At 42.1% G+C, this 14,369-nt stretch overlaps 4 protein-coding genes across 10 annotated transcripts in view; 1 reads left to right on the plus strand and 3 right to left on the minus strand.

Annotated features, from left to right (window-relative positions):
• LOC128881895 (vascular endothelial growth factor receptor 1) overlaps window positions 1-889 on the minus strand; it is a 9,707-nt gene extending 8,818 nt beyond the window's left edge. For both annotated transcript variants that reach the window (XM_054133299.1, XM_054133298.1), the window contains exon 1: window positions 543-889. In XM_054133299.1, coding sequence (XP_053989274.1) covers window positions 543-600 — 58 coding nt within the window. In that variant the 5' untranslated portion in view covers window positions 601-889. The remainder of the gene's footprint in view (window positions 1-542) is intronic.
• A 152-nt stretch (window positions 890-1,041) lies between these two features.
• On the minus strand, window positions 1,042-6,543 carry LOC128881905 (proton-coupled zinc antiporter SLC30A1). Of its 5 annotated transcripts, XM_054133329.1 has the most exons (12): window positions 6,393-6,543; window positions 6,216-6,322; window positions 5,888-6,016; window positions 5,485-5,799; window positions 3,962-4,154; window positions 3,707-3,897; window positions 2,973-3,093; window positions 2,596-2,894; window positions 2,276-2,520; window positions 2,004-2,182; window positions 1,839-1,925; window positions 1,042-1,741 (listed from the first exon to the last, which is right to left on the minus strand). In XM_054133329.1, exons 5-12 carry the CDS (start codon window positions 4,148-4,150, stop codon window positions 1,382-1,384), a joined length of 1,671 nt encoding a protein of 556 aa, XP_053989304.1. In that variant the 5' UTR covers window positions 4,151-4,154; window positions 5,485-5,799; window positions 5,888-6,016; window positions 6,216-6,322; window positions 6,393-6,543; the 3' UTR covers window positions 1,042-1,381. The 5 variants fall into 5 exon arrangements, with proteins under 5 accessions (XP_053989304.1, XP_053989301.1, XP_053989300.1 ...); XM_054133326.1 differs by lacking the exons at window positions 5,485-5,799; window positions 5,888-6,016; window positions 6,216-6,322; window positions 6,393-6,543 and adding an exon at window positions 4,412-4,551; XM_054133325.1 differs by lacking the exons at window positions 5,485-5,799; window positions 5,888-6,016; window positions 6,216-6,322; window positions 6,393-6,543 and adding an exon at window positions 4,266-4,470.
• Window positions 6,544-6,645: 102 nt separating this feature from the next.
• The window catches only part of LOC128881900 (rab3 GTPase-activating protein catalytic subunit), a 15,706-nt gene continuing 7,982 nt past the window's right edge, over window positions 6,646-14,369 (plus strand). For both annotated transcript variants that reach the window (XM_054133316.1, XM_054133317.1), the window contains exons 1-6: window positions 6,646-6,965; window positions 7,097-7,379; window positions 7,445-7,581; window positions 7,657-7,870; window positions 7,937-8,345; window positions 8,427-8,641. In XM_054133316.1, the coding sequence (XP_053989291.1) occupies window positions 6,770-6,965; window positions 7,097-7,379; window positions 7,445-7,581; window positions 7,657-7,870; window positions 7,937-8,345; window positions 8,427-8,641 (1,454 nt within the window). In that variant the 5' untranslated portion in view covers window positions 6,646-6,769. The remainder of the gene's footprint in view (window positions 6,966-7,096; window positions 7,380-7,444; window positions 7,582-7,656; window positions 7,871-7,936; window positions 8,346-8,426; window positions 8,642-14,369) is intronic.
• LOC128881902 (uncharacterized) overlaps window positions 8,721-14,369 on the minus strand; it is a 10,658-nt gene continuing 5,009 nt past the window's right edge. Inside the window, exons 2-7 of the mRNA XM_054133321.1 lie at window positions 11,508-12,382; window positions 11,119-11,434; window positions 10,449-11,020; window positions 9,943-10,375; window positions 9,678-9,857; window positions 8,721-9,608 (exon numbers count right to left, since the gene is read on the minus strand). Coding sequence (XP_053989296.1) covers window positions 9,325-9,608; window positions 9,678-9,857; window positions 9,943-10,375; window positions 10,449-11,020; window positions 11,119-11,434; window positions 11,508-12,382 — 2,660 coding nt within the window. The 3' untranslated portion in view covers window positions 8,721-9,324. The remainder of the gene's footprint in view (window positions 9,609-9,677; window positions 9,858-9,942; window positions 10,376-10,448; window positions 11,021-11,118; window positions 11,435-11,507; window positions 12,383-14,369) is intronic.

The following is a 14,369-nucleotide window of genomic DNA, read 5'->3' on the forward strand; positions in this document are numbered from 1 at the left end:
CATACAATGTGTACAATGTATATACAACATAAATGCAATACATACAATGCATGCAATAGCAGTCTCGTATTCATCTCGTTATTAAAAACAAAATCCTGAAGCCCTTTTTGAAAGTTTCGCATCGTAATATGCTCAGAAAAAATGCATTCCAGGGAATGATTCACGCGAGGCTCCTTTCGGATTCTTATTCCCATCTCTTGTGTCACCACAGGTACATGCAATTAGCACACATGTTCGCAGATGGCAATGACATAATTCAATGCATGCGTGCTACATTAGTACTTCTACAATTGAGTTTCATTCGTGAATGGTTAACGATCAATCAACGGTACGGTTACTTCACGGCTTTACAGTGCAGTACAGCACAACGAATTTCAGTTTTAAAGCGCGCCTAAAATTCCAAGAGCCGCCGAGATGTGACTCCAAAGTGTAAAAACCTGTTTCTGGGTGACTCAATGGGCGTCCACGTGATCGTGACGCTTCACTAGAGAGGAGTTCATGCGCAACAGGTGACAGGTGATCGGTAACTATTAATTGCATACCTCTGCAGACTAGGAGACCAGCCACGATCGAGAACAATACTTGCGAGGTGCGCGCCATTTTTTTTTCTCTCTTCGTAACAGGTCACACACCTTCACATTTTTGATAAGATCTGTTCACGCGGAGGCACCTCGTTCAGAGACGTCGCGTCTCTTGTCGAGAACGTTGGTCACCGTGCTACGCGCACTTTCCTACTGAACCAACTGAAACAACCGGCTCATGACTTGTGCCAGCGTGCAGACCCCACCCTGACGACTCCCCGGTTCTCCGACTACGACTTATCACCGACTACGTCATCTTAACGTCGCTCTCCTTCGTTTACTTCACGCTCGATGTACAAACGCGGTTGTGTACTACGATTGCGGTTCATTCAGCATTCACGTAAACGCTCTGGACTCCATGCGAGGCCGCACGAAGCCCCCTGGCCCCCTCTATTTTGATTAGTTCTATATTACCTCTATATTACCTCTATATTAACGTTGTTTCGGAATTTTTCAGGAGTAAAGGAATACTTTTTTTTTATTTTCAAACAATTACACGACTCCAATCTCGAGTCACTCGCGTTTACCGCGATACTTCTCGTTTTGCAGACGTAATTAGGCACCCCTACTCCTTACTATTAACAGTCAGTCTTTGATTTGAAATATGGCTTCGTGTGGAATGAGCGATATTAAAGTGTTTCGATCTTACATTACAAATATTTTTATGAGAGTATCGAAAGATGATATTTGTCTCGTGAACATACCCTGTTTACATCCAAATTAGCATCTGTTCCTATCGACACAGCCCTTACTTCTATGTCTATGAATGAATAAAAATAAAGAGCCTTATGTTTAGGACGCTAACATTGGATCTCGTGATTCGAGTCGCTTGTAACGCATTTTTGGTCATTGACGTCCACGTTTACCGCGTAGACACCACTGTCGACAACGTCGTCTTTGTCAGTCGGTGGTTCCTCGACGTTCGACCGACACGAGCTCCTATTTGTCGTTTCGTTCTGTGATTGAGATGATCTCGAGTCAACCACGGATGGAACAACTTCGTCTCCCTCCAGCTTCTTATTTATAGTCTGCATTTTCTGCACCGACACATCCGAACACGAATCCTCCATGAACTTTTCTTTGGTGCAACACTGCGAGGAACTACAGCGTTCGCCGTGACAGCGGATCAAACAGCCGCTCTTCTCCATATGTGGCCTCATCTGTCGTCAAATACAATGTTTTTCCAAGTTTCTAAGCATTCTTACCGCAATTTGAAAACGAGATGTATAGACAACGTTGATACAACGTTTCGCGTACCTTATGGAACTCTGGTTGTATGGTCACTTGGGTTATGCCCATTTCTATGAAAAATTCCGTAACCTGATCGGTAATGCTCGCGTAAACCTGCAACAAAAATCTCTGTAGTTCGTAATGCCTCGGTAAAATCTTCGCAGTGCTTTCTCAATAAAATTGAAGACTCACCGTCGGATCTAAAAATATGATATGCACCGTTGATATTATCTTTTGCCCAGTCAGTTGCCACACATGCAAGTCGTGAACGTTAACTATACCAGGAAACGCTTCCAGCAGTTCCCGTTTAAGCGAGTCGATATTGATATGATTCGGTATCGTTTGGAGGAGTATCAAACCGGATTCTTTCACTGGAGAGAGAATTTTCCATTAACGAAGCTAGAATTTTGTTATACAATATTGAATTTTATTCGTTGATCAAATATTTGCACGCTAGTACTCACTGTATGGATAGCTAAGGATGAAGAGGGAGATGGCCGAAATAAAAGCAAACAGAGGATCGATGTACTTCGCCACGTTGGAGTCGGTGAAGTATACCATGATCGACACTAACATGACGAAGACGCAGCCAAGCACGTCGCGACACGTTTCTCGAAAACCTTGACTCTTTGGTATTCCCAGAGGACTTCTTCTGGTTTGAGTCGTGAGCTGTCGCCCGCCTTCCGCCGTTTGCTGAGAATCCACGTTCCTGAAACGGATAACGTTACTTTAGAAACGAGTACGCAGCTAATGCACCCGAAATAACACCTTCTCGACGGTTTACCTTCGCAGTATCACGTCTCCATTCATCGTAACGTGCAAGACGATGCCCTGATTGAAGGTGTATCCTCCTATCACTATGTAACAGAAGAGGTTCAGGAGGATACCAGATGCACCGATGGCTAAGACAGGCAACGGATGATGCATCTCGTCTAAATGATCTATGTGTACCAGAGTCTGCAATGCTTCCACCAACAAGGAGAAACAGAAGGACGCGAGGAAAACGCAGCAGATGAGCATGGTGAGGACGTCTATCCTCGCCCAGCCGAAAGTGTTCATCATCCTCCTGTCCGATCGTGATTGCTGGTCAGTGGAAATTAATGAAAAGATGATGGTTATTTCAAAATTTATGTTCATTAAGCTACTATAAATTATTAATACCTTGGTCTTGGTCGACAGGGACGTCGTCGAGCCTCGATCTTCATTATTGATACAAATTACGGAATTCCGCGAGGAGCTGGCGCTACTGTTGCCCCTGTGGCCGCTACCGCTTCGACGATGACTATACTACAAAAAACGGATGCATTAATATAGGATTCTATCTTAGCGATGATGAGGGAATGTAAATAAAATAGTTATAGCGATACAAAAGTTGTAGTCTTTCATCCTGCAGTCTTTTCATTCACCTCGCAAGCACTGTGTGACACCATCACACTCATCCTTCAGTAGTACTCATATAAATCTACTAATTATACTCATATAAATGTATCTTTCATCCTGCAGTCTTTTCATTCACCTCGCACGCACTGTGTGACACCATCACACTCATCCTTCATTAGTACTCATATAAATCTACTAATTACACTCATATAAATGTATCCGTTCGACATTTCGTTACTCCTGAGAGTACAGAACGACCTCCATCAGCTCCTCCTTTGCATTCGTCCCTGATATTATCACAGAAACGTTGCAATCCGTGCAACAATTTTGTGATAAACTTAATCGTTACATGTCAAAGATACTACGCGTCCGACAACCTTCACTCTATTTGATTCTATCTTATTTCTACCTTGATAAGAAGATAACGCGTCTCGCGGTCTACTCGCGAACTTGCTAAATGTAGCACACAGTCAGATACCTGTGGCGGTTTCGGTTACTTATTTCGAGGGACGTACGCTATTCGGCTCGACTTTGTTCTCGAGCGAGACGAGGGGAAACCCGTGGACGAAACAGGGGGTTCGATGTTGGGGGCGCTAGTTGTTTTACGTAGTAAAGCATTGCACACGTTCCGTGCTCTTTCCACTAATCTGTTCGGCTTCTCGCTTTCACGGACCTCTCGCTCCTTTCCGGATCTCTCACTCGGCGACTTCAAACAAACAAACACAGGGATAGCGAGTTGCTTATTTTGAGACGATATCGTATAAATTTACCTTGATCGATGCGATGCATCCAGCGAGCGCGATTACGTTGCACAGCATGTGGTAAGCGTTTAGCAGCAACGTTAACGAGTGAGTCACGTGACTGGCAACAATCTCAACGACGAAGAAAGTGGTGGTGAAGAATAGGACCAGGTACAACTGGACCGGCTGCAGCCTCCTGAACCACTCTTTCACAGCCATGATCCTGTAACAAAGTCACATGCCGTTTGTTGTTATTTTTCTTAGTGACAGTCAGGCGTTCACCGTCCATCTTTACAGTACGACCACTAGTTAGCGTATCATTTACAGGACCCACTATTTTATCCACATTCACCGGCGGAAGAACCACGTTCGCAGAGCCGTCCATCGTCACACGAAGATCACCGTACTAACTGAACGCAGCAACGACGTACAAAGGTGTCATCCAAACTAATCTACCATGTGCAAAGTTTACAAACGTACTGTCTCCTGTAGCGGCACCTCTAGGTTTATAGCAACGTTAACTCTATTCCTTTCCCAGGACAGGCAACGACGACCCGGTTCGACGGACTAACTGATATCGACTGAGAGTTGTGGATGCTCCTGCCGCGTTTATGTGTTTAACCATTGAACTCGACGAGTCGGGTCATTATAGTAATCGCCATGCCGCGCGTTGAATCATTTCGGTCCCTACGGCTACCTCCGGAAGGTCTTTTGTTTGTCCCACAGCCGAGTCATCCTGATAATAATTTACACGCTATTATTCGCTGGCCTATCTTTCAATGCGTTACTTGCAGCGATGATTTGGGGGATTCGCAATTGAAAATCACGCTTCGTGTCGATTTCCTTGTGTGGACATTTGTGCATTACACGAGAACAATTCTGTGATCGTTATTCTGAAACAATACAATGATCGTGTTAGTACAAATATTCGCCTTTGGTCTACACTTGTAAAAATAGAGAAGAATACAATTCTCTTGGTTCTTTTTTTTTTCCAAGCTACAAGTGTGAATCTACCTTAACAGCTCCGTGCATGTGCCACCGGACCATCAAAGAGTTAGTTGCTAACATCCGGGCACGGTAATAGCTTTTCAACTCTGAAACGTACCGATCATTATTATCGTCTTGATGCGACTTCGCCGAACCCTGATATTGTACTATCGCGCATTGGTCTATTGAACCCCTTTGCGTCTTTCAACAAACAAACGGCGTTGAAAGGGTTACGGAAACTATTTATAGTCGGTTTAATCTTATCAATACAGAACGAATTGATTAATTAGCTTAATTATCATGCTTCGTTTACGCTACTTATTCGATGCCAGTTATCGCGAGCCATTCCGGTGTCAACTGTCATATGGAATATTTGTGTAAAATATTTTTAACACTATAGACTGAATTGCTTTCAAATTTCAATCACAATTCATCGTGTTCACGTAGTTGCGGAGTTGGAGGTGGCGCTGAGAAGAATCCCGAACAATCCTCTTCTCTAAATGATCGAGGATGCCTTTAGAGGATCCCTAAAAAAGAAATATTTATGTAATATAATTTTCACTGACCTTGGTTTCTTGGAGAACTGAACTTTCTTTCCAGCTTCCACCGACGAGCAAAATGGACGCACATAGGCCAATAACTTTGGAACGTCTGTTTTCCAGACTCTTGCTCTATACCTCTATCCATTCTAATTATCTTAAAAGTAGGCAGGCTCCTGATAACTCGAGATTATCGCTCTCATTATCGGACGATCGACAACATGCACACGCAGAAACGCGACGATAGTCAGAGAACGTTATCAGTTGTGTCCCATTGTTCAAAAGATTGGGAATCTTGTTTTTGAGAATCTTGGGCTACAGCGTTTGTCCATCTGAGGAGCCCTGCAAGAAGGGTTCAGAATAAACACCTAATTACATGTGAATTTAGCAGAATTGTTTGTATGCTCTATCAATTATCGTTATTACATACCGTTTTTATTTATTTTTCTCTCGCAAATAAAGCTTGGGAGTAAGGAACATTTTATTCTTTTCATATTGAAAGGCTGGGAATCTTGTTTTTGAGAATCTTGGGCTACAGCGTTTGTCCATCTGGGGAGCCCTGCAAGAAGGGTTCAGAATAAACACCTAATTACATGTGAATTTAGCAGAATTATTTGTATGCTCTCTCAATTATCGTTAATTACATACCGTTTTTATTTATTTTTCTCTTGCAAATAAAGCTTGGGAGGAAGGAACCTAATTACATGTGAATTTAGCAGAATTATTTGTATGCTCTATCAATTATCGTTATTACGTACCGTTTTTATTTATTTTTCTCTTGCAAATAAAGCTTGGGAGTAAGGAACATTTTATTCTTTTCATATTGAAAGGCCCCTAACATCAGTCAACCGGATCTTCACATGAGCTGAAAACATAGTGGTACGAGTGAGTTTTATTTACAAGGGAAAGTTGTGATAACTTGACTGTAAACATACCCAACGTGTGTCTTGCATTTTTGTTTCTTCTACATTTAATTAATACTTCACCATTGCATCTCTGTAAGCCTCCCAATTAGGAATGTCACAAATTAAATCTGTCGGTGAAACTCTTCCTCAAATTTTCTTCTGTGTTGTCGAAGTCATGCCTGCAAAATTCAAAACCAAGATTTATTCAAACTTCACCGGACTGTATACATATATGTATGAAAATCAGAAGCAGATCGAGCGCATGCGAGAGAGGTACCCTGTCGTTGCCCTCTGGCGCAAAGTACTTCAACTTCGAACTCGACGGGTAACAACTAATTGTCAAACACCGAGCACCAGACGAGCAGAACGGGTCGTCCAGTAAACAAAGCTCCGAATTACTCCAAGAAATGAACAACGTTGAAATCGAGGACTTTTATCATCACGATTTCACGACCGCCACGGAATGGGAGATGTTCATTGCGCGTTTGGAAGAAATTATGCACGAGTGGAAACTACGCAACATAAAAATCGGATGTACCCTAAAACCAGGAGACTTTACCAAACATCAATGGGAAGAGAACACGGAGAAACTTCATTTCGCTGGTTTGTTTGCACATATGTATTCCTTCGCTTGATCAAAATCCAATTGAAACTTGTTCGTGGTAACCGTGTACTGTTTCCATTCCGTAGTACATGAAGCTACATGCGAATAATATATATTCTCCATATTTTAGATGCTGAATTTACTCTCAAGCACTATAGATTGAAGCTCGAGGACACAGATGTAGACAGTCCCTTGGAAGATGGAGAAGATGAAAGAGTACAATGCCAAATAGATGTGCTAAACGCAGCAAATGACTTCGCCAGAATTGAGGGGGATTATCTAGAGATACCTCGTTACTACGGCATCAGAGAATTCCTTGTTTTACAATCCGCTAAAAGAGAATCCGTAACAGATGAAACTAAAATTAGAATCTTGCTTAGTTCTTTCGCAATCGCCGCGACTAACGCCAATTGGTAATTACAGAAGCACTCTGATAAACATTACCGCCATGGTGAAATTTATCTGATACTGATTTCAGCGATATACCAACGTTCGTACAAGTGCAAGAACCATGGCAAAAGATGTACCTTGGTACCAGTATCGGCAAAGGAATTTACGGTCACTTTAACATGGTACATTTGAGAAAAATACCTCCTCACTGCAAGTACCTGAACGGTATGAATATACTTTGAGAAACAAACATTTGAAAGTAATTTTAATAGTTGTTTTACAAATAAGCATTGTTTCCAGGTTTGCTTGCTTTATTTAAACAAAAAGTGGGCGAAGGTTGCAGAGTGAGGCTCGATCCTGTGATGATATCCGTAAGGTTTTCGTATCTACTCAAGGACTGGACTATTAGCACGTGGACTCAAGAGCCTCCAGACTTCGATTTCATGCAAGGAGAAACGTTAGGCGTTGCTGAACTTGGCAAACTACCATTCGGGGCAACGTTCGATCCCATCGCGTAAGGTCCTTACGTTATGACGAATAATTACTTGAATTTGTAAAATAATTCGATTCGTCGTTTCAGAGAGCTTCTTCTGTTTACCACGTGGGCAGATGTGTCTGAGAACGTCGTGGTCGACAGCGAAAATTTCACGGATTTAGACCCGCAGCAAGCTCCCGAGTGGTCTGTGCAAGTTAAAATGGTTTCCTCGCCGGCTTGTTTGCTCGGAGAATATTTAACAGAATTTCTGCAACTTTGCAATAATCAAAAAAATTTGGTAGACTTGCTCGGGGATGCTGTGATTTACGCTCAGCGCGAGGATCAATCGTTGAGCGCGGTCTTTAATATATTGACGGAGTCTAGGATACCTACGATTTCGACAGTCGTCAGTAAAGCTACCACGAAAAAGAACAAAAACGTGGAAGGACCGATATCGGAGGAAATATTATTGTCGATACTTTATTTTCTTTTTCCTGACGCGGATGAAAATTCTGTGAGTGGTATATATTCTTTAGCTATCTTTCTTTTGAATAATAAAAATTGTACTGATTAATATAATCGACCACTGTTTCAGAAAGCTCCGTACAGCGATACGAGCATAAGCAGCATGGACGAAGAACAGTGGAAAGGTGTGAAAACCTGTCCTATGGACAGCTTAGTTTGGCGCCTTGCGATCGTTGCGGCACACTGCACACATAACCTCGGAGGAGTATCAGCACTGGCACAATTATGGTACGAGATCGTACAAGAAATCAGATTTCGCTGGGAGAAGAACATCCTCATACCAGGGTGAGTACCGCGTGTTTTATTTATTTATTACACGATACGCAAGGCGCGAAGTTTGTCCGAGAATTTCACCATGTATGCGTTCAGTTTTAATTTTTTATTCCAGTACTGAAACTTATAAAATAACTGTTATTTAAAAATATATATAAAATCAATTCTTTTCTAGCAGAAAACTCTCGTTACCAGGGCATGTCGTATGTCGTAAAGTACTTTGTACATCGGTACAACTCAGATTTCGATAAATGTTCATTTATATGATATAGTCTTTGGATAAAAACACATTCACCACTCATACACATTAATCTAGACTCATTTACGACTTATCGCTAAAATCTTTCCTAGAGATCGTGTGCCTTAGTCAAGCAAATCATAACGTTTGATTCAAGCACACATAGCATATTCTCTTAATGTGCGTTTTAAAATACTTTATGTCAACTTCCTTAAAGCTATTATAACATTCTCCTCCGTATTGTTATGGTTGAGCTGCCCTCAATTTTAATGCATTCGCTTACGCGCGATACTTGCAATAACGTAGCTTGCTGTCGTTATACTAAATTATTTACGAACTCTGCGTCTCCTTAAATGTCATATAATACACCTAATCGAGCAAGAGCAGTCCAAATGCTCCGAATAAAAAATGTCACTGAACACGTTTGAGCAAAACTGTACACGTATAGTGTTTTAAGTTAAAGAGGCATGTGACCGGTCCTCGCAGTTGGATTGCGCGCCATGTATATATCCATGTCATGATCGGTCCAATTGTTTTCCTCGTAATTGTTGAGAGTGTGCGTCGAGTCGGCTATGCTGTATCGGCTACCAGGTCGCGGAGGATTCTGTTCCAAAGTACGGTTGCACGATCGCGGTCTCTGCCTCCTGGACGAAGTGTGCGACGGCATATGACTCGGTGAGAAGTTTGTTCGCGACATCCTATCGGATGCTGCCGCCAATGACTGCCGAGATTGTCTCAACTCTAAAAGGAAAAACGTGAAACTGAATCCTTACGAACCTTTATTCTCCAGCCAGCCACTCGCCTACTGACCTGGTCTCGTGTTAGCTAGATTAGACGACAACGTGTTGTTCGTAAAATATCTCGTGGAGGTGTTGGAAAAACTGTGCTGCGATTGACCGTCGACTACGGATCGGGTCGACACTTTCCCGCTGTTGTAGTGGCTCGTTTGAGATCTGACCTCGTCGATACAGGAAGCCCTCGTTATCGACCCTGCAAACAATCATAAAATATTAGCAATTTTACGACAAACACTCTTACAATTCATTTCTCAACTCGAATAGTTCTCCGTTTGTACCTTGTCGTTCTATCGGGAATATCCTAGGTCTCGGTATGCTTCTATTACTATACGCGGATACTTGGTCCCATTCTTTCTGAGCATTGTAAGCGCTGAGCGTCGCCATCGAGGACAACGGCCCACCGGGGCTGGGGGTCGGACCAACGTTAGAGCAACAATTAACGGGCAGTCCAGCGATCGGCCCTCCCATTTTCGTCTGATCGATGGTATGAAGCGTGTGAAGTTTCCTGGCCCTTCGACGGTTCGCGACGATGAATATTATCACAGCGACCACTATCGTGGCGCATATAGCTGCACTGGCAGCGATAGTAATCTTGTCCATGTTGGACGTAGGCGAATTTTCCGTTCTCACTTCTCTACATTGATTATATGGTACATTTGCTGGGGTGATGTTGGTTTCTTCCAAGGAAACCACGCATACTACTATACATTCCTATAATAAAAAACAAACACATGTACGAAGAGTCATAATTTTCTTACAAATTATCAACGCTATGGTACCGCACCTGCGAAGGCACGTTCTTTATCTTGAACTCTCTTTCGCTGGCCTCAAGTGGCGGCGCTTGTTTAAAGTTACCATCTCCAAACAGTCGATAAATAACTTTGAACCCTAGAATGTTTGCTGCATTGGTGTCCCAGTATATGATCACAGCATTATCCTGTCTCAGCACGTCCTTAACCACGATGTCCTTTTCGTTCGTCTTTGGTTTGTAAAGCGGAGAACCAAGCACCAAAGGTGGTCTCGGTTGGTGCGGCTGCAAATGGTCCTGAACGTGTTTCGGAGGGGACACCGTAGTCCTCATTATCACGACGTTACCCGTCCGAGCAACCGTTGGCCTGCTGGTGGGGGATCTTGGGGTAGTCGAGCTCGTTTCGGTCGGTTTCTGTTCGGTTGTAGACGGTGCAGGTGTCGTTGTCGTCGTCGTCGTTGTACTCGTCGAAGTGGAAACAGCGGTCGAGGGTCGAGTAACTGGGCTGTAACTGCTCGCTACTCCTAGAGCTCCTGTTGGTTCTCTCGTGTCCACGCTTTCCACTGTACCGATTCCAATGATTTCTGGTGTTCTCTCGCAGTTCATTTCTAAAAGAATACGCTATATGTAATTATAACCCTTAATTAGGTTCGTATGAAATATTGTAATACGACTAATGTTCAGATCTGTATCTTAAATGCTTCACCTTCCGGATCTATGTTATAAAAGCTCTTGTCCTGCAAATTCTGCGGGCTGCCGCAAAATTGCGGCTTACGCTCCCGACTAGTCACTTGGAGATCTCTGGTTTTTATCCAGTCCACGATCCATCGCAATTTGCAATCGCAGACTAGAAATCGACCTCCCAAACTCAGCCCACGAAGCGTTCCGTTCAATCCAGCGAGGGCTTCTTCAGGAATAGTCGACAGAGGATTTCCATCGATCGCCAGAAGAGTTATCGATGGATTCTTCTCGAAAGCATTCACGGGCAGGTCCGTTATCAAGTTGAATCCAATGTCTAGTACCTGAATTTAAGTAACTTTTAACCAAACTCTATATAGGTCTTGCTCGCGTGCAATTACGCGTTTCTGAACTTACTCTAAGATCCTGAACGCTGTTGATAGCAGCCGTGGGGAAGTCTGGGATGAGATTGTTCAGCAAACTTAAAGAGCTCAACGTATTCTTGATTCCATAGAAAGCATCCGCTCCGATATTTTGAATCAGGTTCCTTTCGAGGTTCAATCCAGTCAGTGATTCCAGTCCTTCGAAGGCCTTCGTCCCAGCGGATCCAGGAAGCTCTCGAATACTGTTTTGGGATAGATCGAGGAATGCCAGAGTCTTCAAGCCCCTGAGACCCTCTGGTATCTTCTTCTGTCTAGTCCCTTTCAAATTCAGGTTCTTCAACGATCTCTCCAAACCTCGAAACGATCCAGGAGCTAGAGTAACTTCGTTATCAGAGAGTTTCAGCGTAACCAATCTCATGCCAGCGAAAGCATTATCGTTCACTCTTGTAATTTTGTTCATCGACAGGTCCAACACGGTCAGATTCCTCAGAGTTTTCAATATACTACTTGGAACTTCTGTCAGCTCGTTATCCTTCAAGTTCAGACTCTTCAAACAAGTTTCCTGCCCTTTGAAGGCTTCTGCCTCGATGACTCTAATTTGGCAGCCGGACAGCTGCACGTTGTTAATCCTAAATCCCGTGAAGGAGTCATTCTTCAGAACTGTAATCGTGCTATTGTTAACGTAAAGTAAATCCACGGTGTTTTTCGTCGCATAACGCTGCATGGCGGTCATCAGCAGCTCGTAATCGACGATGTCGCATTGCACCGAGAGTTCCCTGGCCAGGTTGTAGTCGCAGATACAGGAACTCTCCAGATCCGTCACGTGTTGGGCCCATGGGCAACTAGATGTTGCTGCTACGGAACCGACTATGGCTGCTAATAGCAGTGCCAACGCCCACAGGTGTGCATCTGAAAATTGAAGAGAAATTAGTTCAGGGCTTTTACATTCAATTACTTAAAGCATCAGCTTAAATAGAAATAGTTCCTTGCCATTTTGCTACGTTAACCATCAATGAGTCTTTAATGTAATGGCTATGATGTACATATAAGTCACAACTTGACAGCTATTACAATTTAATGTTTAGTAACTGTACAAGCTGTGGAAGGACAAAATCCTACAGTATCTATTGGAAAACCTTTCATCTGGGATTCCATTTCTATTCGTCCGTTTCTGAAACTAGAAGGGAATTCTCAGAGAAAGTATACAGTATAACCCGTTTTATATAGGCGAGTACGCAAGGGGCGTATGCGATTTCGAAACGTCGCGCAATGCCCTGTGTATGGGCCATTACGTCGTGTCTTGCTGTTGTGTACAAGCTTAACCTTGGTACAGTCCATTGCACAAATGCGAAATACCACCTTGCTAATGCTATACCGGGACTTTCATATCGCAAACAGCGTGTCATTTCTTCGGATATTTCTCGCTCAATTGAATGCGAACGTTTTAACGAATAACAAAGGGAAACGACGCGACTATATAGAGCAGTTTCGCAGAGGTGAAACTATCGCACTTTTATGGAATTCGATATAGGGTTTTCCATGTGAAATGTAGGTCCGGGGTAGGAGTGGTAATCGAGGACCGTGACGTACGGGAACAGGCTAAATTTGCGCGGCCTAAACGAACCGCGACAGACCAGAGTCCATAGACCGAACCCGTTACACGTCAATGGCCGAAGTAAACGCGTGTCGTCGCCATGTTTCTATCGATGGCAAACGAAGAACGGTGCACGAATTCCTTTCCTGGCGTTCTTGTCACTCTTCACCGTATCTCTACAGTTTTATACAGGGTGTGTCGATCGGGTCCGATACGAAGCAATAATTCTAATGAGTGATTCAAGATTTCTGAAAAAATATCAAACTATCGAAAGAGTCTACTTTTTTAGTTCCTTTTAAAAGAAAAATACGAAAAGATGTAGCTAATTTTCCAAAATTCGTAGCTCTCTTAATAACGATCGTTTTGGATCGAACATTTTTTTTCCTCGTAGATCTCTCGTAACCCCGCGAAAAACATATGGAAAATTTTTCGGTAAAATGAAAACCTAATTTTTTAAAAATAGAATAATGATTTTTACAAGAATTCTCAAGGGTCCCCCTATATCGATTTTCATCGTGATCGGAAATTGTTTATAAAAATTATTTTTCACTTCCACGGTGAAAATGAAGCATTTTTCGTTGAATAACATATAGGCGTAACTTGTGTCGTTTACGAGAAAAAAATTCAATAAAAATGCAATGACGAGTCAAGAAAAATAAAAATTAAAATATCTCGAAAAATATTCGTTTCTCGAAAAAACATACTCGACAACAATTTCATATCTCGACGAGATGTACAACTTTTGTTTAAAACATTTTTTTCAAAAGATCACTTTTTTTCCAAATAAATTTTCTTCTTTACCGTGGTAACTTTTTCTTCATAAACAACAAAAATTAGGGATACATGTTATGCTTAACATGTTATGCTTAACGTGTTATGCTTAACATGTTATGTTTAACAAAAAAAATGCTTCATTTTGGACGAGGAATTGACAAAATTATTTTTGTAGACAATTTCAGATCTTGACCAAAATCGACATGGAGAAGTTTCTTGGAAAAATCATTATCCTATTTTTAAAAAATTGTGCTTTCACTTTAGAGCAAAACTTTTTATATGATTTTCGCAGGGTTACAAGAGATCTACGAGGGGGAAAAATGTTCAATCCAAAATGATCGTTATTAAGAGAGCTACGAATTTTGGAAAATTAGCTACATCTTTTTATATCTTTCTTTTTGAAGTTTCAACCAAAAAATGTTCATTATTAAAAGCACTCATTGTATAAAAACCATTTAATTTCGCATTGAAACTTTGATCGATATCTCTTATAGTTTCTCAGAGATATTAGAACAAATATTCTTATAG

This window comes from Hylaeus volcanicus, chromosome 9 (genome assembly GCF_026283585.1).
Source record: "Hylaeus volcanicus isolate JK05 chromosome 9, UHH_iyHylVolc1.0_haploid, whole genome shotgun sequence".
NCBI classification, from domain to species: Eukaryota; Metazoa; Arthropoda; class Insecta; order Hymenoptera; family Colletidae; genus Hylaeus; species Hylaeus volcanicus.

Bases quoted from the DNA above. Each gene is read 5' to 3' on its own strand.
- LOC128881905 (XM_054133329.1), bottom strand. From the start codon at position 4,150: ATGGCTGTGAAAGAGTGGTTCAGGAGGCTGCAGCCGGTCCAGTTGTAC. The intron at 3,898-3,961 runs GTAAATTTATAC...GTTTGTTTGAAG, and splicing joins GATGCATCGCATCGATCAAG to TCGCCGAGTGAGAGATCCGG. The intron at 2,895-2,972 runs GTATTAATAATT...TCCACTGACCAG, and splicing joins CCCTGTCGACCAAGACCAAG to CAATCACGATCGGACAGGAG.